Source organism: Amblyomma mixtum, chromosome 9, assembly GCF_055824585.1.
Source record: "Amblyomma mixtum isolate Tamu chromosome 9, ASM5582458v1, whole genome shotgun sequence".
In the NCBI taxonomy this organism is placed as follows: domain Eukaryota; kingdom Metazoa; phylum Arthropoda; class Arachnida; order Ixodida; family Ixodidae; genus Amblyomma; species Amblyomma mixtum.
Genome location: NC_143020.1, coordinates 63,258,433 through 63,281,805, shown reverse-complemented (window position 1 = coordinate 63,281,805; position 23,373 = coordinate 63,258,433). Strand labels below are relative to the sequence as shown.

General features: G+C 42.0%; 1 protein-coding gene across 1 annotated transcript; it reads left to right on the top strand.

Annotated features, from left to right (window-relative positions):
* The first annotated feature begins 428 nt into the window (after positions 1-428).
* LOC149329347 (uncharacterized) lies at positions 429-21,455 on the top strand. The gene is made up of 5 exons (XM_089559230.1): positions 429-701; positions 1,400-2,109; positions 4,594-4,618; positions 19,633-19,686; positions 20,350-21,455. Exons 2-5 carry the CDS (start codon positions 1,501-1,503, stop codon positions 21,066-21,068), a joined length of 1,407 nt encoding a protein of 468 aa, XP_089415356.1. The 5' UTR covers positions 429-701; positions 1,400-1,500; the 3' UTR covers positions 21,069-21,455.
* Positions 21,456-23,373: the final 1,918 nt, after the last annotated feature.

Genomic DNA, 23,373 nt, shown 5'->3' with positions numbered 1-23,373 from the left:
CTCAAAATGTCTGTAAAACGAGTATAGTGCTGCTGCGATTTCTGCTCTGATTATTACAACAACAGATGACAGGTCGCACTTTTATTCGCTGTTTCTCGCCACATTCACTCTCCCTGCAACGATGGCTTAAACAAAGCCGAAAGTTGGGCAAGTTGGATAGCGTTCATGATGTAACAATAGCGCACAAGGAACACGAGGGACGGAAAGAAAATGACACAGACAAGCGCTTGTCTGCGTCATTTCCTTTCCGTCCCTTGTGTTCTTTGTGCACTATTTTTGCATCATGAACGATGGCCTAGTCATTGGAGCGTGCATCTCACATGTTGGATGTGCAGGGTTGGACTCCCTGTGCCACTGGGTACCCACCAGTGGTACATTATGCAACCTTTGTCCCTGGCTTCTCCTTTGTGGAGTGCCTGGAAATGGGTATTAGACCCACCCCCTTGCATTGACGAAAGTGCCTTGTCTGGAATGTTTGCTTTCAAGCTCACTTGTTTTCAGGCTCACCCTACTCAGTTTACTTCACCTCTAAAAGCTGTTTTTCAAGAGTGTATTCCATATTCACTGTGTTGTACACATGACACCACATGAACTGTTGCACTTGTAATCTTGTATCATAGTGGATGTAATCTGATTCTCACATGCAGGCTTGTGCTCCGGGGACCACAAACATGGTGTACCTTCTGGACATAACTCACCAGGTTAGAATCTGCAGTTTTTCTCCATATATGCTTTCCTGAAGGTTGTCTTTCAAAGAGCAGGTTGTAGGATACGGAAGCTTTAGTTTACTGAACTTTGTTGAATGATGGTAATATTGGCCTTCGATATTCTGCAAAGTTGTATTTTATGATATGTGAACTATACTAATCGAACTGTCTCCGCTGTGAGTTCCGTTCATTGATGCAAGAAATCGTACAGGAGACTATGGGCTCGTCTGGCCTTTAGCCTTTTCCTCCTATTAGACCCTAAGGAGGAAATAAAGGAAAGAAAGTGGCATTTTGCATTGGGTAAGCATAGCTGACTGCCACTTGTTTAGCCATTAAGCCCACCTGTGTGGACTTTAGACTGTGTCCGTCAAGATGTCAGTAATGTAAGCACTAGGGTCAAATGCAGCAACTTTGGATGGATTACAAAGGCTGCCCATTTTTTTTTGGCAATGATAACATCTAATGTTGCCTAAATGTTTTTTTTTTCCCTGCGTGCAGAATTGACTGTAGAGACATCTTGTTTCAGGCCTGAGTTCTTTTAAGGCTGATCTGTTGAATGAGATTTTTGATATACATCCACAGCTTTTGATGAGTGTGTCCTCCGCATTAAACTTTTATTCCTACTTCCAAGTGAACTTTGGATTGTTGATTCTTGCATTTTTTTTTTAAATTACTCTGCCTGTGCAACACAGGTTCAGTCGTCACACAGAGCGACCATGACGCACCTCCTCTGCTAGATTCAACCAGTGAAAGGCACCCTGTGAGCCACTGCACGGAATCTACTCTTTCTGGCATGGGGAACCGCCAGGGTAAACCCACAGGAAATAAGCTGCACAAATGCACCCACTGCAACAAGGGATTCAAGAAAAGATACTATCTTGTGCGGCATCTACGAGTCCATACCGGCGACCGCCCATACCATTGTAGCAACTGTGGAGATAGCTTTGCACGAAAGTTCACGCTAAAGCAACACCAGCTCGTGCACACAGGCGAGCGTCCTTACTTTTGTGACGAATGTGGACACAGCTTTACACTCTTGGCTTCTCTGAAAAGACATGAGCGCATTCACACAGGTGACCGCCCATACCATTGTGATGACTGTGGAAACAGCTTTGCATTGAAGAGTGACCTGGTGGTACACCAGCGCATTCACACAGGGGAACGTCCTTACCATTGCGACCACTGTGGTAGCAGCTTTACACAGAGTGGTCACCTGGTGGCACACATCCGTACCCACACGGGTGAAAAGCCATATCAGTGCCAGCTGTGCCCCATGACTTTTGCGGTACGTTCAACTCTTGTCACTCACGTTAGATCCCATAAGGGTGAAAAGCCCTATCAATGTGACTTGTGCGAAAAGAGATTCGCTCACAGCCATAATTTAATCCACCACAAGAAGGCTGTTCACAAAAAATAGCAGTGGTCCAAGATGCCCCTGGTACAAGTGTTTCGGTAACTACCAATTTGTGTACAAGCTACCAAGATTCTACCTCAGTGCCGTATGAAAAGTGTTGGTAGCTAAACTGTATCATTAACTTTATTTTTAAGTTTTGTTCACTTTAACGCAGTTTTCAGAAAACAACATTTGTTCCTTTAGGCAACACACAGACAGTCACCCAGGAGATTGAGCCTGCTATGCTCGCAAACCTGCATGAATGAAGATAAAATCATGATAATACGTGGATGGCATCACTTCTTGTTAGAGAATGACTTTCAATAACTTTATATCCAATATTTATCGCTGGTGCCAGTTGTCAGCCTGCCTCAGTGAAGATGTTTCGTGGATTAATAGTGCACAAAGCTCCTTTTAATCTTTTGGGCTGAGAGGGCTGATTTTTTTTTTACTATCAATATAAATTCACTCATTTATGTCACATCACAACCTATAAATATTTGTATGACAACAAATGAAAACTTGATCTTGTGTAAATCTGTGTGTTTATTCCAACAGTTTTTGTGGCAGGAATAAGTGGGGACGATTAGATGTCCAGCGTCAAAATGATGTGTCTTGTGTTAGTTTGGTGGTTTAAAGAGTTCTCTGTTGTTTGGAATGAGGACTAACAAAAGAATTCACTAACATCTTCTTTATTATTACTCAGAGCACTGTCTCTGCTGGATATAAATGATATAATATTTGTGGATCAATGTGTGTGCACTATTTTTAATCTATTTTGGTTGTCAGAATAGGATCTGTTTGTGATCATTTAACTTTGTGCTAGCTTCTGTGTTGTGTTGGTTTTACTTCAAGACGCTTTCTCGATTTGCATTAGGTGTTCATGATAACATGCTCCAAGGGTCATGGCTGCTGAAACAAAAAATACTGTGATTAGTGCCTACGAAAAGCATTGCAATCTTGTAATGTATTGTAAAGCTCGTATCTGGGTCAATTGTATGAAATTGCTTAGTGTACACGAGTATTTTATTACAGTTGCCATTACAAAATCTTCAATACAGTCTGGCTCTTTGTAAAGCTGACTTGTTTGACATATTGTGCATTAAAATTGAATAACAGTGCAGTTCTAAGAAAGGGTTTTTTTTAGTCTTATACTTTGAGCATCCTTAGGCATCTCTGTGCCTTGCATCCAGTAAAGAATTGCTATCGTCACTCTTTTTCTCACACTGTGCTGTTCCCCACAGCAAAGCTATATTGTCTGTTGGCATTGCATTTCCAGTGGCACAATAAGTTGTGGTTGTTTTTTTTTGGTTACTTTGGAGAAAAGTTCTCTCCAACTTATCATTCTATCAACCACTGTGTGGTTAGTACATAGGCATGCCGTTACACATTCATTCTAATAAAGATCGATGAGCAGCCTTTTAGGTGAATTCAAAAACAATAACCCTTGTTCTTCTTTGTTTCATGTTGCGCAGTCTTCCCCATGCAGGACACCGCTTTCATGTATAGTAACTGTGAAAGTTTATTTAGAAAAACTTGTACCTGCTAGCGTAGCTTCAAGAGGGTCTAAACTTTTCGTATGCAGGGTTTGTGTTGAGTTGGTTCACTTTTCTGCATTGTATATGTTCAGAAAGATCGGCAGTTTTAAAATTCATCCCCATCGAATACATTCTAATTCTGCAATAAAAACAAAGCATTTCTGGCACTTGTCATAAGGAAACCACCGCGCGTGATGAGAAATGCGATTTTAAAGTCAATGTCAAAAGTTTGAAGATTTATCACACTTCGCAGGTTGTGAATCTGCCCAGTATCCTACGTTGTAGGACAGCTTAAAAATTGGCTTTGAGAAAAATATTTCCGCCACTAAAAGGATAATTCTGATTTGTGGTTGAAATAAACGTTATATCAAAATATTTAAATTCTTCAAATTTCTGAAGTATCGGCATATACGAGTTCAGCTGTGTACCTTGAGAATGTTACGTTGTGTACTCAAAGAATGATTACAAAGCATGTCGCAGCTACAAAGCCGCTGCCTCAGTGGTTATGGCGCTCGGCTGCTGACACAAAAGACGCAGGTTTGATACCCGTAGCGACGGTCGGTTTTCAATGGAAGTGAAATTCTAGAAGCCTGTGGACTGTGCAATGTCTGTGCACATTAAGAACCCCAGGTACTCAAAAATTTCCGGAGCCCTTTAATACATTGTCCCTCATAGCCTAAGTTGCTTTGGGATGTTAAAGCCCCATAAACTAAACTAAACTATCTACAATGCCAACTCTGTACAGAAAATGCCCTCACTTTGATTACATCAAAAACAGATCAGGTGATTTTCATTTGTTATCGCTCACGATTTCATGATAAGAGAAAGGGCTTGTAAGGAGCATCATTAAGGTCTTGATTCTCACTTACAGGGATCCCATTTGTTGTTTTAAAATTGCATGGACAAATGAGGAATCACTTCTGACTCTGCACACTGCACGGGTGGCTTTTTTCAGCGCACACACCGCAACTTTGAAATAAGTGAGTGCTGACATGCATACCACCACATCCTTCACACAGCAGAACCACAGGGGAGGGATCGTGCTGTCAGCCTTGCATCACCACGGTCATCATCATCAGCCTGACTAGGCCCACTGAAGGGCAAAGGCCTCTCCCATCAGAAGGGTGTATGCTTGGGCTTGTTGGTTCATATTTGAAAGGTAAAAACATCGCGCAAAGAAACAAGGACACAGAAAGACAAACAACACACGGCGCTAACTTCCAACAGTGGTTTATTTCAGAAAGGAAAGGTGGTTTTATATCGACATCAAGACCAACGCGCCGTCAAACCATGCGCTAGCGAAGCGTATCAGCCAGATATGCGAGCTCTTTTGCCAGCAATGAAACAGAGGGGGTACTAACACAATCATCTTTCAAAAGTGATATCCATTTCGCTTCTATGATTTCTCATGTCAACTGGTTATTGTGCACTTTTAAAACCATGCATTGTTCAAGAAGCGGTATGCAGTGACACACACGGCAGTGGGCTGACAACCCTTTTCCACGCATATCATCTACGTCACGCCCATGCTCTCGAAGCCTATCATTCAGGCATCTACCGGTTTGCCCTACATACTGCTTGCCACGGAATCTGATAAATTACATTTTCAATACAATTGACAAACTTTTTCCTATGTTTTTTCGTACAACCAACACCCTTTTTAGATTTTTTGAAATGTTTCGTACACAGATGACTCAACTTCTTAGGCGCCGAAAAAACCACTATAGCTCCCAAACGTTGCGCTATTTTTTTGAGATTATGAGAAAGTTTATGAAAATAAGGAATGACGGCAACTTTTCCTTTCTTACTCATGGCTTCTTGGTTATCCTGGCCTTTTTTATTGCAGACTTTCTTCAAAACCCCTTCCGCCACAGACACTAGGACATGGGAAGGGTACCCAGCATTCGCAAGCCTCTTACACTGCTGAGAAAAACTTTCATGCATGAGGTGCGGGCAAGACTTCTTCAAACAATTCAAAAATGAAAGGCTAGCAATAGATCTTTTTACGAGCTTAGAATGGGCTGAATGGAAAGGTAACAATGGTTTTTTGCCACGAGGTTTGAACATCCAGCACGTCCGGTCATGATGCATTGTGATGCTGATTTCAAGGAATTGGATAACCCTGTTTTCAGGTAGTTCAAACTTTAGTTCAAGAGGACTAAACTGGTTACGAAAAAGAGTGAGAACATTAAGAACATCATCCATAAAGGAACTGTCATTACTGTTAAGTACAATCAGAAAGTCATCAACGTACCTAAAAATCTTGATTACATTGGTATCTTTTACAATATCAGCAAAAGACCTGTCCAAACGGGCTAAAAACAAATCGCTGAGGATGGGTGCAATGCATGAACCTATACAGATGCCATCTTTCTGAAGATAAGGTTTTTCATCCCATACTATGAACGCTGACTTGAGATATAATTTCAAAAGTTCTATAAATCCATTCACCGAGATGCCAGAAGCATTTTGAAAAGCAGTTCGCCCTTGCTGGTCTATACATTCTTTAATACAGGATAACAAAGCATCATGCGGAATGGAATAATACAGATCTTTTATGTCCACAGAAAAACCGCATAGGCCCTGTCCCTCATGTGACTTGAAAAAATCTAGAACCTGCTCAGAATTACAGACTAGAAAGGGATCCTGAACGGAAAGTAGCTTTAGTTTTTCTTGTAGGAACATGGCAACCGATTTTTGCCAAGTACCATTTTCCGATACAATGACTCGGAAAGGAACATCAGTTTTATGGGTTTTTGCATTGAAGAAAACGTGAAGAAAGTCCTTTTTACAATAAACCACTGTTGGAAGTTAGCGCCGTGTGTTGTCTGTCTTTCTGTGTCCTTGTTTCTTTGCGCTACGTTTTTGCCTCTCCCATGTCTCTCCAATTAACCCTGTCCTTTTCCAGCTGCAGCTCAGAGCTGTAGTTCGTAGTGAATCATGGAACTGCTAACAAGTACTGGAAGGTTTTCTGTGGGTTGATCATGGAAATGCTGACAGACACAGGAAATCTAGTCGTTTTTGTTATACGACAGATGTGGAAAAAGCACAATATTTAAGCTTGTACATTCAATCAAAAAATCAGTGAAACAATAGATGTTAAGAAAGCAGTACAAAGATATTGTCGTCGCATTAGTTATGTCGGCCTACCTCGTTTGGATGCTGTGAGGCTTGGACCTCCTGTGCAATTCTGTTTGTGTACTTTCCCACATATCACATGTTATGAGATTAATATTGCCGACCACCCTTTCATACAATAACTGTGTGAAAGCCTGCAGTTTTTGATTTATCCATAATATGATGAATGTTTAATGCCCATACCCACGGCAGTCGTTTCGTCACCGTCACAGCTTTTCTAGCATGAGCTCCGCTATCTCTTTGTAAACTAAGGTATGCGGGAAAGCCCACTTGTTGACTTTCGCACAGGGTTCCCGAAGGAAAGGGGGCGGTGAGTCGAGGTGTCACTGGCAGTGCAATGGATAGTGTAAAAATCTCACCTATTGCATGGTGCATTGTAGTCCACACACCTCTGCCTGAAATAGCCTAGACATGTAGATTCAGTTTCTGAGCTACGCTGTTGCCTGTAGCGATGCCAACTGCACGTCATCTGACTTCCAATGGTCACTGAACTTCTGTTAGACGTCCTGGGGACATGTATGGGACATCCAAGGAAGTTTCAGTACCCATTTGGTTGTTATGGGTCATATCTTTTTTTTATAAGCAGTCTCATCATTTTGACGCCAGCGTGTGTTCCTTTCAGTTATGACCGCTTTGTTCTTCCAGGACACCAATGCTGCTCATCAGGTGCTGCTTCCTGTTTGCTGCAGGAATTTCGATTTCTCACTCATTTTGCATGACCAACCACTGCGGTGCTCTAGTCATTAGAGCATCCGCCTCGCATACGAGAGGTGCAGGGTTCGATCCTCAATGCTGACAGGTACCCACTCTTGATTAAGCGGGTACAAGCTTTCCCCTGCTTCTCTAGGGTGAAATGCTTGGGAAGTGGGTCTTTGACCCCACCTTGAGTAAAAGAAGGAACTTTGTGCCATGGTGCTCTTTGGCCACAGATGCCCTCACGCCGTAAAAATTAATCATCATTTTGCATGACCACATCGTAGGCTGTATACTGCTATGCTGACTAATCAAAAAGTGCTCAGGAAGTACGCACTTCTGTGCACATCATGTTTTTTTTGCTTGGTGCTGTGTCAGTATAGCTTTGTTTACTTGGGTTCCAAAGTCGATGCATTGTTTTTAAAATAAGAAAGGCATTCGCTCATTGATCATTTTCTGAAATTTTTTTATACTGAACAGCCTAAGCTGTGAGCTTCAGGCAGAGTTGGAGCCCTAAAGTTATATGCTGCTGTCAGCTGATGCCTGCAAGGTGACGATATAGTATCAATGGAAAGAAGTAACCCACAGTGCTTCCCAATACATCGAATCAGCAACATGTGCTGTTACAAGAGGGGCATCATCGAGCCTGAAAACATTGCTTCAAAACCTTTATTGGCATCAAACAGAGAAAAGCCAGATAGGAGAGCTACATGGGAAACTCCCAGTTCATCTTCAACAGATGCGAGAAAAAGTATATGCACAGAAAAATTTGTGTTCTGAAACTTCTAAATGTAGACTCCATCAGAGGGAGTGCATACACAGATGGGTAAAGTTAGGAGCACATATGAAGTACCTTGGATTAAATTTGAAGCTGTATTATATGTACTGTCAGTATCAAGCGAACCTCCTAGGAACAGATAAGGAACAATAGTTTCAAACTGAATTAAAGACAAGCTCAAGTTTCCTTCAAGGAATTATTCATCATATCAAATGGGATGCAAACTGCATTCGGGCATTAGTTTTGGATTCTTAGTATACACCCTGCATTAAATTAAAATGTATGAAAAGCATTAAATTCAATTGTACTCGGCAGCAGTTATCCTGTCATCTCAAATCACATGAGTACCACATATCAGGCTACTTTGTTAAACATTGCTTCATGTGTCTAGTGCTGTCTATCACCGGTTATCGCAATTGTTTTCTTCAATCTCTATTCATGCTTTACTGATATTTGGACATAAATTTTGATTCCTTCACCATTGTATTTGTTCAACTAAAATCTGGCAGATATCTCAAAATACAGGCAATGTTTGCAAGCCTTGCATTGTGGTCTGTATTTCCATGCATGTGGTAAGGAAACAAACCTTCTCCTATGCCAATAATAGACTTCTAGCCCACATAGACTTCCTTTTATCATTGAGCATATTCCTAGGTCATCTTTTGCTTGCTCTGAATAATGTAGATGACCATAATGAGGAAAGTGCCCAGCAGTCTGCTAGATTTAGCTATCTCGCATGCTAATAAAGATGAGCGCATAAGTTTAGAAGACCGTCGGGAGTTATTCGTGTGTTCACTGCCCGTAACTGCGTTGGTCCACTGTGCCATCCCATCTTCCGAATGCACCCTATTGCAAATTAAAAAACAAAAACTGCCGAGCAGTGCTGAGTTTTCTTAATAAAACATTGGTCATTGCGATGAATAATGCTCACTTGGAATATGTCGTTGATAAATTACTGCAGTGCATCAGAGCCAAGATAGGAGGGGATATCCAAAAGTTTTAATTATAACAAAGAAGTCTTAGAGATATTTTCATGAAACATTTTATGCATAATCAGTGCCTCTGCCATGCATAATGATGCAAATATCAAATCTTTGTCTGAAGTAGTTTTCTTTCCATAGGCTGTAGAAGACATCAACCTGCATGATGAACAAAATTGAATCCCGAAGTGTTATACAGTTCCTCCATTTGAAGGGTAACAATGCACGTCATATCCACGACAAAATGAAAGCTGTGTTTGGGGATGAAAGCCAATCATGTGACCCGGTTGTGAGGTGGAAGAGGAACTTTCAAAGTGGTCACATGTCTCTGACACACAAGCCACGAGTGGGTAGACCCTCAATCAAGGATGATCTTGCCATGCTGAATAAAGTGGAGGCTGTTATCCTCAACAACAGAAGATCTACCATTTAAAGAGTGATGGCGGAGACTTGACTAAGTTTCGAACTGCGTGGAGGATTATTTATGGGGAACTGGACATGAATAAGGTGTCTGGCCGCTGGGTACCTTGCTTTTTGACACCTCTTCAAAAGGAAACTGGCACCGACTTTTCCCAGATGAATTTGACTCTGTTGGAGCGAAATGAAGGGGATTTTTTTGCTCGTCTCATCACTATGAACAAGTGATGGGTGTATTTCTATGAATCGCAGACCAAAGAAATGAGCACGGAGTGGAAACATCCATCCTCCCCCCTCCCAAGAAGATGAAGGTCCAGAAATCTGCCGGGAAGAAGATGCTATCCGATTCTTTGGGATAGTCATTGGTTAATAACCGACTACGTTTCGAAGGGCGGGACCCTCAACAATGATTACTACTGCAGCCTTGCGGAGAAAATGCGTGATGCATTGAAACAAAAATGTCTTGGCATGATCAGCAAAGGCGTCCGTCTCCTGGTCGACAATGCACCTGTCCATTTGGTTCAAGCACCCGTTGTCACCGCCCACCCGTTAGGCTATGAACCTTTGCAGCATTCACCTTATTCACCTGATCTTGCTTCAATCCACTTCTTCCTCTTTCCTGAGATGAAGGGACCAATTCGTGGTCTGTGATTTGGCGACAGAGGGGATGCCATTTTCGAAGTGGAACAGTGGTCTTTGAGCAAAGCGGAGGAGTTCTACAAAGAAAGCTTGAATCAGGTGAAGAAATGGTGGCAAAAATGTCGACTCTGCAGGAAGAGACTACGTGTAGAACTAACTTTTACCATTGCAAGTGAGTGTTGTATGTTTTGATTTCATGGTGATAATTAAAAGCTTTGGGTACTCCCTTGTAACTGGTGCGTTATGACAAACTCCTATTTATCACGTATGCAACTGACGCTGGTATCTACAGAGACTTGTTTTTATGCTGGATTTAAAAGTTTCTGCTTGTAAGCTACTAACCTAATCGTGAGCAAACATTGCTCACAAAGTAGCAAATTATGGTCTATGTTCTTTAAGATATAATTAAACATGGTTGCTTACCTGCAGTTTCTGGAATTAAGAAGAAACTGCTGTTCGCTGCGAGTACAGTTTTTGTAGATGTGAGCCAAGCATCTGATCCGACAGGCTGCTTCACGTGCCAGACAAAGAAGCAAATGACAATCTGGCTAGGTGGCTGGACGATTGTTGTGCCGGTTTTGAAAATTATCATATGTGTCACTTTTTGTCGTGTTTTGGGTGGAGCAGTGATGGCTCTTTGGCTTTAATTTTAGCAAGAAAACTAAACGGCATCTTTGAAGAACCGCACAACTCGACCACCTACTGAGCCAAGCAATTGCTTGATTCTCCGACTGGCAGTGGGGTGCAATAGTTTGCTTTGGCTACTTGTGCAGCCTTCCTGGAAACTGTACTTGTAGGTGGCATCAGTTTTTCATCAATTACAGAAAGTCTATGATAGTGCTGATGTTTTAAATATCTTCTTAAAGATTGCAGACCATAATGCTATCTTGTACATACTCCACATTACCATACATTAGCACATTTTCAGAAAAAATAAACAGCGAATGAACACATATTACAAGAATGCTTGCTTATCGACAGGTGTGTTGTGCTGAGCTGAGATGGTCAACAGCAGATTAGAACTTCATTGAGGGACTTCAGTCATGTATGATTACTAAATTGGCCTGATAAAGAAATAAAGATAGAGATAGTTTGCTTATGAGGCTGAAAGTTCTTGAAGTTTGTTATCAAAGTTGATCAAGCAAGATAACTGTGGAAAGCATATATTGAATCCCATTAAAAGAGAAGGCTGTGCTCACTGCAGAAATGATGCAGACAACACAGTAAGTGCAAATAGCTCCATTTAGAACAATTTAAATGCCCAGATTGCAGTATAAATGTCCAGTGCAGTATAATTAATAATTAATTACTAACCACTGACTGATTAGTAATCAATGTATATTTACTTAATAGTTATTACTACTTAATGCCTAATTACTAATAAATTACTATTCACTAATTATTCCTAATTAATGGCCAATTACTGATGACTACGCAATGTGCTTAATGACCCAGATGTAAGTATTCCATCAATGATGTGATCAGAGCTATAGTGTGACAGAATTTTGGCCAACAGTATACGAGCCATTTGAAGGGTTTCATTTTAAAGTGCTTGCAAACTCTCAAATGAGGTCATTATTAAGGAGAACAAAATTAAAGGTACTGCACTCATTCTGTCTATACTCGATGAAAAGGCATGAACGCCTGACAGTGTACCTGCGCAGCTCTTTCATATATATAAATCATGAAGTCATTTTATGTCGCCTTTGGGCAGTTCTGTTATAGTTTACAATAGTTCTATTCTTGCAAGAGGAGGCATCAACATGAGAGTTGTGCAGAGAAGTGATCACCGTAAATCGAATTTTATGTTCATGCGCAAAGCAGCACAAAGTGCGGAAAAAACATTTTCCACTGTTTTATTCTGAATGTCTACCCGTCTTTTCACTCTGTTTGCTCACTGGAGCAAGTGCACTTGTGAATGTAACTTAGGAGGGTAGATGTGTAGGCCAGTTGGTGAGACATGAAGGAGCTAGACACCGCAGCAGACACGGGACCGCCCTGTGTCGTCTTCTTTCTCTGTCCCGTGTCTGCTGCGGTGTCTAGCTCCTTGTGAATGTGTCGCGCGTGTTTTGAATAAAAAAGGCTTATCATACTTTGAGATTTTAAGCATCTCAGAGGTTTCTTAATAGCAAACGAATTCTATTCTTTGGTTGACGCATATGCTAGTCACATATCGCTATGCGCCAAAACTCAAAGCAAAATAAATGTGCACTATATCTAGTGAGTGATATATTTGGTCGCTTGATATTTGCGCTGATGAATTTTTTTTTTAATCCGGCAACTAGATAAATAGGGAAGCCTCTGTATGTTGCTTAAAAGGTAACAGGGAGCTCGTAAATCCTCCTTTACTCCACAACGAAGGCGCCGCGATATCCATTACAACTGCCGGAGTAGAGCGCTATACCATCTACTACAATCGCAATTAACGAAGGGTACCTCGAAAGGATCTCGTTGTATAGTGTCACCTAATCGCGTATTCTGAAAACATGCCCTGACAGGAGCGGTGTTCAAAACTCTACGCATCATCAGGTCCTTCTCACAAAGGCCCTGGCCATGCAAAGACTTCAGGGTACGCGCGTTGCGAGTGGCGGCAGTGCTGCGCATTCAACGCGTCGACGGAGTGTAGTTTGAGTACAGTGGAGAGGAATCACCACGTACGGTTTCTATTCGCGCAGTACGCAGTGGCGACGAGTAAACCATCGTACGTACACGTTGCGCCCCGTCGGGTGCGATATCGAAACCAACAGCGTCGAAATTCGGTTTTGCTTTCGATTGCGCTGACAGCCAGTTTTCAATCAACTACACTTTGCGCACAGATCGGACTTTGCTTCCTCATTAGTACTTAATTGAGACTGTCTACATGGTGCTCTTTATTTTTTATTTTTTTGTATTTAAACGTGCCCACGCCAACCATGGGGGAAGATGTATCAAGGAGCAAGTTGCATCGCGGGACGCATCAACAATCGCACGTATTTCGTGTGTTGCCGCATGTGTGCTTTACATATTCGCTTTTGTGTGTTGTCAGTCTGTGAGAAGACGAAGCTTTTTGCAGAAGGAAATCTTTGTGCCTACAGAGAAAGGATAACTTCGTGCAACCCGGTGAACGTCACTTTTGCAGCGTGCGCGTGTGAAGACATGGTCTGTCTTTGTGCGCGTGTGCCCAAACGTCACCGCGCAGTCACGAAAGATTCGGGCTTATTAACGCCTTTACCAAGGACATGAAAGAAGCAGAAGTGTATAACCGCAATTCTGGACAAATTTTCTTCAGTGAAACTTGCCGGTGTTATTCCTTTAAACGTGTTACTTGAACACTTGCATGTGCGGGCAAGTAGACGCAATGAATTGCAAAGCTGTAATTGGCGTTAATTTATGTAAATTCATTAGGTGTGTGTCTTCAGCCGTGACCATCTCACTGAATTGATCGCCGGTGAACTTTCCACGCCTTATTTCTCTTGCAGCAGGCTTTAGCAAAGACAGCATGTTCGGGGAGATCGCGCCGTTCGCATTTCTTCTCGGATGTTTGTGTTATTCTGTCTTCGTAATCGCATAGCAAATGCAACAGTCAGTTATTTTTCAGTCTGTAGCTTTGCGGCAAGAAGGCTGATGATTTATGGACTCGGTGGCGATTTGTGTGATAACCGTCCATCGTGTGTTGTGGTGACTTGCTGGTGAATCATATCCCGATGGCGGTACCTGTAACCAGCAGTTTACGCCGGAAACTGGTACAGACAGCTTCTAATTACGGAATATCAGCAGGCCTTTTTTTTTTCTTTTGTATACGAAAGTAGTCTTCTTCATGCTCGCATGGCGTGCTAGTATAAAATCGTTTGTCCGCGTCCCTTGCCCCAATGCCGCTACAGAGGAATGAAAAACGCATGCTATTCTTCGACTGCACTGATTGGTGTACTTGAAAATCGTTTTAGGCCTGTTTTGTGTGTTCTCAGTTTTGCAGGCATTGGAGGGGCACCAGTAGCCATGGGAAAGAGCATTCCAGAGGAAGATCTGCAGCCAGCCTATGCCGACCAATAGCTTGATGCTCCTGTCCTGTAAAACATTCTATTGCGGGGCCTGTCTTTGTACCATGCACCAAGAGATCTCCCCTAGATAAATGGATAACTATTGGCATCCCCTTTGTATCAGGCCTGTGGCCAGACCCACCTCGCCTAGTATAGTTAAAAGTGGTTAATATTTTCTGCTGGCTGTTCTTTTTTCTGAGCTTTGATTAATCCTGGTCTGTTTATTTTTTTTCCCCATTCAAGGCTATTTTTTATTCTGTGCTGTATTTCCGATTTCTGTGATGTGTCAATTTTTTTATTCTGTTGTTTCTTGGAGTCTGATGGCACATTAGCCGTTCTGTGTTCTTGTAAGAGTTCCTTGCAAGTTACACACTAGCTCCTCCACGCTCGCAAATTGTCCTGCCTTTCTTAGTTGTGGTAATGCCTCTTCTTCTAGCCATCATTTTATTTATTTCATATCTGCTTTATTGCCTGTTATTTGGCTAAATATTTGGGCTTGAAAGTTTCAGATGAAATGAGTAAAAGCAAGGCAGGAGTGATTTTGCATTGCAGTTGGATATTTAGCTTGATATTGCAACTGAGGCATTCTTTTTCTTGTTGATCAAGTGTTTGGTTGGTTGAGCACATATTTCTTATGTCCTAAATTGAAAATACTTTACTGAATTTGTATTGGTTGGCTGTATTGCATCAATGTAGCCATATTTCTATGTTTAATCATACTTTCAAAGGGTTAGTGGAGGACATCTCATCCTGACCTACGTACTGTGTTGTCACATGTCACGACAGCGACCATTAGGCCACAGCCACAAACGCAGTCGTGTGATGTCACAAGTCAAAATTTTTCTGTGGCAAAGCGTAGGGTCGCATTGTAAGCTGGCAGTTGGTCAATGCTATGGTAAAAAAAAGCTCAGTGTTGGACGCGCTGCATTATCCCGTGAGGTCTGTGCAGTCGAATATGTGGCCAGAAAGCATGACCTATTTGTGAGCTTCATATCGGCTGCCTCCTTGGTAATCTGGTCATGCTTTTCGGTCTGGCTTTAGAGATCCGAATTAAGGCTTGCGAATGCATGTTCTTGGTCTGACGCTGTTTGGGTCAAGTTTATGCCAAAAGTGGACAGCTTATCTATGTGTCACGAATGTTATGCTGATTGCAAATAACTGTAGTAATATGAACTCTCAGCAGCCTGGAGGGACTCGGACAAAGCTACCGGCTCATTACTGCACCCACGTAAACTAGCAATGGGAAAGGGACGAAATACCGTCTTCTTTGGTTTCGTTTAATCCCCTTCGATCGCCCGCAGTAGTCACCAGCCTGCCTCGCCCTCAAGTGTCCTTGATTGTGGCAGTAAATCATCCCTCTTCTCCGCTGTTATTAAACAAGGAGGCTTAGAAGTCTAAGCGTGCACCATCGTTGCAAAGACACAGATCATAATATGAGCCTGAGCTCGGACTCTCCTGCGACTCTGATCATAATGTGAGCCCAGATTTGATTCACTCACCACACAGATAATCATCTGAATATGAGCCTAAGTGAGTGAGTCAGTCTGCTGATCAAGGACTGCGTTATCCTTATTCAATACACAAAGCATGTAAACAATGCTGTTGTGTCCTTGGAGACTTCTCCTTATGCTACTATGCTCCGTTTCAAATTGCAGGCATGAATAGCAGTATTAGGAGGACGTAGAGTACATGCTTGAAGAAGAGCCTTTGCATGCAACCTACTGCTACGAACATATGCAGAACCTTACCTTCACTTATGTGCATGTGTAAAGTTAGGTGCATGAGAATCCATCTGTCAGCTGTGCTAAAAATATCATGTGACATTGCATTTTAGCTGGTGGAAAACATCAATTTCAAAAATCTGTACTCGCAGTTAACAGTAGATTGCCGTTGCACTTCTATTTCCCTATTCATATCCTTTCTCATTTTGTGCTTGCAGAAGAAGGAAAACAGCAGAATGTGTAGTCGGACGTGGATGTTGTGCATTCTTACTTCTTTGTGCTTTCCATTTGCGCAAAAGCAGACTGGCCCCACTGCTTGTGACATTTTTGTTTATTTTATAGTGACTCGTATTTTTTTCTCTATTATTTTGCAGGCCGTTGTTGATAAGCCAATGCATACAAAGTTCCAGAGGAAGAAACCTTCAAAACCATGCCTTCCAGCCTTCCATGACTGCACTCCTTGAAGCTCATAACCTGAAAAATTGCGTGTGCAATGATCTTACTGGACTGTGTCAATGTTCAAAGTGACATGGAAGTGTTTTCAATGATTTTGCTTGAATTAAAGGGATTTAAATAGTGATGATAATGGGGACTACCTTCAAAGTAGAAAATTTTTTTAGTGAGCTCGTTTCGAATTTATTATCTTTCTGCAGGATCGGCATTAGGCTTGGGATGAAGAGGGAAGGAGGGAATAGCGGAATAAAATTAGCACCAAGTTCTTTTCTTCTTCATAGCTCAAAAGTCGTGTAGCAGAAATCACTGGCATGCGTTGGTTGAACATTTTAAATAAAGCTCTCGGTGAGATTCCCATTACAGTAGTGGTACTAACAGAACACCTGACCGGATACATAAATCAAGTGAAGCCTGCAACGTGTGTACTCTTGTGGTGGGCAATTAGTAGCAATCATAGAATTACATTAGTTGTTGGTCACTCGGAGGCTGAACGGCCACGGTGCATTCCAGAATACAATGGGTCGAATTGGCGCATGTTTTAGGGCAGTTATGACATTCAGAAGATGTTGCATATTTTTGTAAGAAAGTCTGTGCAGGTGTGTCACTTCGTCAAATACTTTGTGACACAGAGAATTGAAAAAAAAAAATCTGGTGCGCAGCGCACGTTTAATGAAGGAGGCCCATTAGTTCCAAAATATTGTGCTCAATCAAAAATACGAAATGGCAGAAAATGATGCGTTTATTTTTGGTGCAAAATGGCGTGAATAGGATTCCATCCTGTTATTAAGTGATCAAAGCAAGATCACCTCTCGGGTGGTGGTCATTGTGAAAAACTTCATTTGTGACATTGCATGAAATGCAATTATCCTGGTACTTGTGTGATTGGTCTGTTATGTGGACAAATTGATTTTTTTAATTTATACAATATTCTTTCATTTTTAAATCAAAGCAGAAACATCAATGATGAAAATTGCATGCATTGGAACTCTTAGTGTTTTGCGCCTCTGTGTTTGACACCACAGTCTTTATGCTGATTCTTGTGCAGTATGACCTTGAATCTGCGAATGCTTGGTTATGAAATTCATTGCAACTCCACGACTTTGCACACCTGGTTAGGGGTTTGTGATGACTCTAGCTCTGTAAAACCTGTGCTGTATCGTGTGGTGAATTTTATATTCTATTGTACTTGCCACTGTTTACTGGTTCGTGAGTGTCCTTTTGGCTTTCCTGAAGAGTACACTATGATTCGGTGTCGATCACTAGTGACTGACCTCATTTCGTCGATGCACATGGCATTACTGTCTCTGTCCAAACTATATCCATTGCTGTGTGCATTTAGCCTGCATTCTGACATCTTCCATTTCGTTTTGAGGCCTTTTTAAGAGCAGGTTACATCTGGCTGTGTGGAGTGTGCTGTGAAAATGTTTATTTTAGTTTTTTAACAATACTGCATATGTATCTGCACACCTGGAATTCATAGCATATTGGTAGTAGAGACTTTTATTTGTCTTTAAGGTGAAAAGTGTTTTATTATAATGCGAAGCCATCTAAAAAAATTTGTCATTGCACATAGCATTAGTGAAGTTCCTTACTATATTCCTTGATGTGTTCATTTAGCCTGCGCTCTGAGATGTTGCATTTCGTTTTGAGGTCTTGTTAAAAGCAGGTTACATTTAACTGTATGCAGTGTAACGCAACAGTGTTTGTTTTGGTTGTCTAACAATACTGCATGTATATCTGCACACCGGGAATTCATCGTGTGCGGATTTCATGTCATGGTGTTGGTGTTGGCTTTGATTTGTTTTTGAGCTGGAAATTTTATTATAATGCGAAGTAATTTAAAAAAGTTGGCCTAGGTTTTTGTTATGCTGTCTGCTCTATAATGCTATACATTATTGCACAATGTAGTGCCAGTTTTACGAGATTTACTGGCCCACAGTGTTCATTTTTTAGTTTTGCCTGACTGGTTCCTTTGCATCACAAAATGTCCGTAAAACGAGTAGTGCTGCTATGATTTTTGCTCAGAATAATGCAACAACTGGTGACAATTGTCGCACTGTTACTCGTTTCTCGCCACATTCACTCTCCCTGCAACGGTGGCCTAGTCATTGGAGCGTGCATCTCGCATGTGGGGTGTGCTGGGTTGGATTCCCTGTGCCACTGGGTACCCACCAGTGGTACAATACGCAAGCTTTTTCCCTGGTTTTTGCTAGATGAAATGCCTGGAAATGGGACCCACCCCCTTGTGTTGATGAAAGTGCCTTGTGCCGCGATGCTCTTTGACCAAAGCTGTCCTTGCGTCATAAAATGTCATAATCAGCTTTCACTCTTATTGCTTTCAATGAGAGCATCATCAACCTCATCATCATGTTCACAGAAATGGTCTTCAGTGCCATCCATGGTGTTAGAAAAGCTGGTCACAAATCTTTTTCAGAGCAGCTTATTAAGAAACTCGGTCACTATAGTTTCTTCCTTTTTCCCCCCGCTGGTTTCTCGTCCCAAAATTGGAGGTGCTGCTACTGCACAAGTAAATGTGGTATGCTCTAACTGCACTTAAGACAGAATAGTGTAAACCTTCAGGTGTGCTTCTACTCTATTAATTGCACTATTAAAGACGGTGGGGGCAGAACATCACGTTGGGTAAATTGGCAACATTCGTGGGCAGCTTTAACCTGGACGTTTTTACTAGTAGCCTTTTTCTTGAAGCTTTTTTTTCTGTGCGCAATACAGCTACCACAAATGGTTTAATAAAAAATACTGGGTGTATCAATGTTTTTTGTCATTAGGCATTAATGACACTTGCTGTTAAACTTTTGTAGGCAAACTTTTACTGTCCTTCCCATGAAGACTGGAATTGTCCAGATTCATTCTTCAATGCAATGGCTGTTGGCTCGGTTTGAGTAGGTCTATAAATTAGTAGGCAGTTGTCAGTTATTTGAGCGTAGGTATAGCAGTCATCTCCATGCAGACTTAAAAGTCTGGAATGTTTGCTTTCAAGTTCACTTCTTCTCAGGCTCGCCTTACTCAATTTACACAACTTGGAAAAGCTGTTTTACGAGAGTGTACTCCATATTCACTGTGTTGTACACATGACACCGCATGAACTGTTGCATGTGTAATATTTTGTCTTAGGGAATGTAATCTGCTTTTCACATGCAGGCTTGCGCTCCAGGGTCCAGAAACATGGGGTTCTTTCATCGCTGAACTCTCCAGGTTAGAATCTGCAGTATTTCTCCATGTATGCTTTCCTGAAGGTTGTCTTTCAAAAAGCAGGTTGTAGGATACAGACACTTTAGTTTACTGAACTGTGGTGAATGACAGTATATGCCTTTGATATTCTGTGATGTGTGAACTACTGACCGAACTGTCACCCTTGCTAGTTTAGTTCATTGATGCAAAAACTTTACAGGGCCCAAGGCCTCATCCGGGTTTTAGCCTTTAGTCTTTTCCTCCTATTGGACACTGTGTGAGGAGCAAATAAAACAAAAAAAATGTTACTGTCCTCTGTGCTAAACATACCTCACTGCCACTTTTAAGACTACCTGTGTGGACTTTGTACAGTGTCTTTCATGTTGCCAGTTGTGTAAGCCTTAGGATCAAATGCAGAAACTTTGGATGGATTACAAAGGCTGCCCTATTTTTTTGGCAGTAATAACATTTCTTGCAGCCTAAATGTTTTTTTTTTTTTGCCTGCATGCAGAATTGACTGCAGGGACATCTTGTTTCAGGCCTGCTTTCCCCTTAATTGAATATAACTTTCGATAGGTACTTTTGATGAGTGTGTCCTCTGCATTCAACTTTTATTTCTCATTCTAAGTGAACATTGGATTGTTGGTTCATGCAGTTTATTTAACTTACTCTGCCTGTGCAACACAGGTTCAGTCGCGACCGACCATGGCGCACCTGCTGTAGAAGAATCAACCAGTGAAAGGCGCCCTGTGGGCCACTGCACAAAATCTACTCCTCGTGGTATGCGTAACCACCGCGGTAAACCCACAGGAAATAAGCTGCACAAATGCACCCACTGCAGCAAGGGATTCAAAAGAAGGCACCAGCTAGTGGTGCATCTCCGAGTCCATACCGGCGACCGCCCATACCATTGCAATGAGTGTGGAAAGAGTTTTGCACAAAAGTTTACCCTAGGGCAGCACCAGCGCATTCACACAGGCGAGCGTCCCTACCATTGTGACCACTGTGGCAGCAGCTTTAACCAATTGACTACTCTGAAGAGACATGAGCGCACTCACACAGGCGACCGCCCATTCCATTGTGATGACTGTGGGAACAGCTTTGCATTGAAGAGTCACCTGGTGTTACACCAGCGCACTCACACGGGTGAACGTCCTTACCGTTGCGACCACTGTGGTAGCAGCTTTGCACAGAGGAGCAACCTGGTGGTGCACATCCGTACCCACACGGGTGAAAAGCCGTTTCAGTGCCAGCTGTGCCCCATGGCTTTTGCAGTGCGTTCAAACCTTGTGAGTCACGTTAAATCCCATACGGGCGAAAAGCCCTACCAATGTGACTTGTGCCAAAAGAAATTCAGTGAGAGGAGCAGTTTGAGCTACCACAAGAAGGCTATTCACAAAAAATAGATATGGTCCGTGATGCCCCTGGTACAAATGTTTTGCTAACGGCCAATTTGTGTACAAGCTAGCAAGATTCTAGCCGACTACCCTATGAAAGGTGTGGGTAGCTAATCTGCATCATTAATTACATTTTAAGCTTTGTTCATGTTGACAAATTTGTCAGAAGGTAACATTTTTTGTGTCTTTAGGCTACACATCTGCTCCGAGTCATTCCTGAAGACGGATAGGAAGCCTGCTATGCTTATAAACCTGCATGAATGGGATAAATATCACGGTCATACATGAGTGACATCACTTCTTGTTGGACGGAGACTTTCAAGAACATTATACCCAGTATTATTCACTGGTGGTAGTTGTCACCCTGCCTCAATAAAGAGATTTGGAAGAGTGAAAGGTCGCATAACAATTCATTTTATTTGTGCATTCTGAGTGGGATAATTTCTGTGACCCTAATTATAAATTCACTTATCAAGATCTCTGAACCTATAAATGTTTGTATGACAATAAAAGAAAACTTGTTCTTGTGTAAATCTTTATGTGTTTATTCCAGCAGTGTTAGTGGCAGGAATGAATAGCAAAATATAGGTGTCCAACATCAAAATCATGAGTTAATTTGCAGGCTTTAAGAGTTCTCTGTTTTTTGAAACGAAAGCCAACAAAAGAGTTCACTAAATCTGCATCACCATTTCTCAGAGGACTGTCTCCGCTGAATATAAATTGCATAATATTTGCGGAATATTTCTTCCACACCATCTTTAATCTATATCATCTGTCAGACTAGAAACTTTGTGACTATTTCACATTCTGCTAGCTTCTATGCTGTGATAGTGTTATTTAAAAAAGCCTTATCGATTTACATAAGGTGTTCGTGATAACATGCCGCAAGGGTTGTGGCTGCTGAAACAAAAAATACTGTCATTAGTGCCTGTGAAAAACATTGTAATCTTATAGTGTAATGTAAAGCTCGTAATTTGGGTCCATTGTGTGAAATTGATCAGTGCACATTAGAATTTTATTGCAGTGTCCATTCAAAATGTTGAATACATTCTGTGGAGTGAAAGGTCGCACAACGCCGCCGCGGTGGCTCAGTGGCTATGGTGCTCGGCTGCTGACCCAAAAGACACGGGTTCAATCCCGGCCGCGGCGGCTAGAATTTCTTTGGAGGAGAAATTCTAGAGGCCCGTGTACTGTGCGATGTCAGTGCACGTTAAAGAACCCCAGGTGGTCGAAATTTCCGGAGCCCTTCACTACGGCGTCTCTCATAGCCTTAGTCGCTATGGGACGTTAAACCCCATAAACCATAAACCAAACCAAAGGTCGCACAACGATTTGATCCCGGCCGCCGCGGGATCAATGTCAGTGCACGTTAACGAACTCCAGGTGTTAAAAATTTTCGAAGCCGATTGATACGCCATCCCTCATAGCCCGAGTCCCTTTGGGATGTTACACCTGCATAAACTAAACTAAGATAGTTACAAAGCCAACTGTGTACACGCAACGCCCTCTCTTTGAATGTGTAAAAAGCAAATCAGGTGCTCTTGAGTTCTTCTGCCCCATGATTTCGCGATAACAAAAAGGGCTGCTAAGCAGTGTCATTAGATCTTGGTTCTCGCTTACAGGAAATATCAGTTGTTGTTTTAAAAATGCATGCACATGACTTTGCAAAATGCATGAGGGACTTTTTGCAGCGTTCACACCACAACTTTGAAATGCTTCATCGCCATAGGTGACGTTAAGTGAGTGTTCACACGCACACCAGTACGTTCTTTACATAGCAGAACCACAGGAGAGGGATCTTGCTGTCAGCCTTGAACCACCGCGGTAGCATGTGAAATACACTGCGGTGTAGTTGTGCACACTCCTGGCACCCTAGTGTCATCATCTTGTGTACATATCTATATTGTGAAACAGGTTTGACCATTGGTGCGAAGTCGACAAGCAGATGAGACATGAGTGTGGGCACAGTTTTGAGTTTATGTGTATTGTTGTCTGTTAACATCGCAGCAGTCGTGCCTTACAGTTCGTTGCTCGGCTACACGGGCAGAAGCTGCCATTGCTCTGTCTAGTGCACTTTTGTGCAGTTCAGGGCTGTATTGTTGCAGTGAATCATGGAACTGCCGACATGAACTGGAAGACTTTCTGTTGGTTGATCGTGGCAGTGCTGACAGAGAAAAGATAGTCGTTTTTGTTATATTACAGGTGTAAAAAAGCACCACATCTGAGCAGGTACAATCAATCAAAAAAGCACTCGAGCAATAAATGTTAAGAAAACAGTACAAAGGTATTGTCTTAGCATTATTTATAATCTGGG

Excerpts from the sequence above, each read along its gene's own strand:
- LOC149329347 (XM_089559230.1), top strand. The coding sequence starts at position 1,501 with ATGGGGAACCGCCAGGGTAAACCCACAGGAAATAAGCTGCACAAATGC. Across the intron at positions 2,110-4,593 it reads TAATCCACCACAAGAAGGCT|CGCACACACCGCAACTTTGA; the intron begins GTTCACAAAAAA and ends GGCTTTTTTCAG. Across the intron at positions 4,619-19,632 it reads ACACCGCAACTTTGAAATAA|GCTTGCGCTCCAGGGTCCAG; the intron begins GTGAGTGCTGAC and ends TTTCACATGCAG.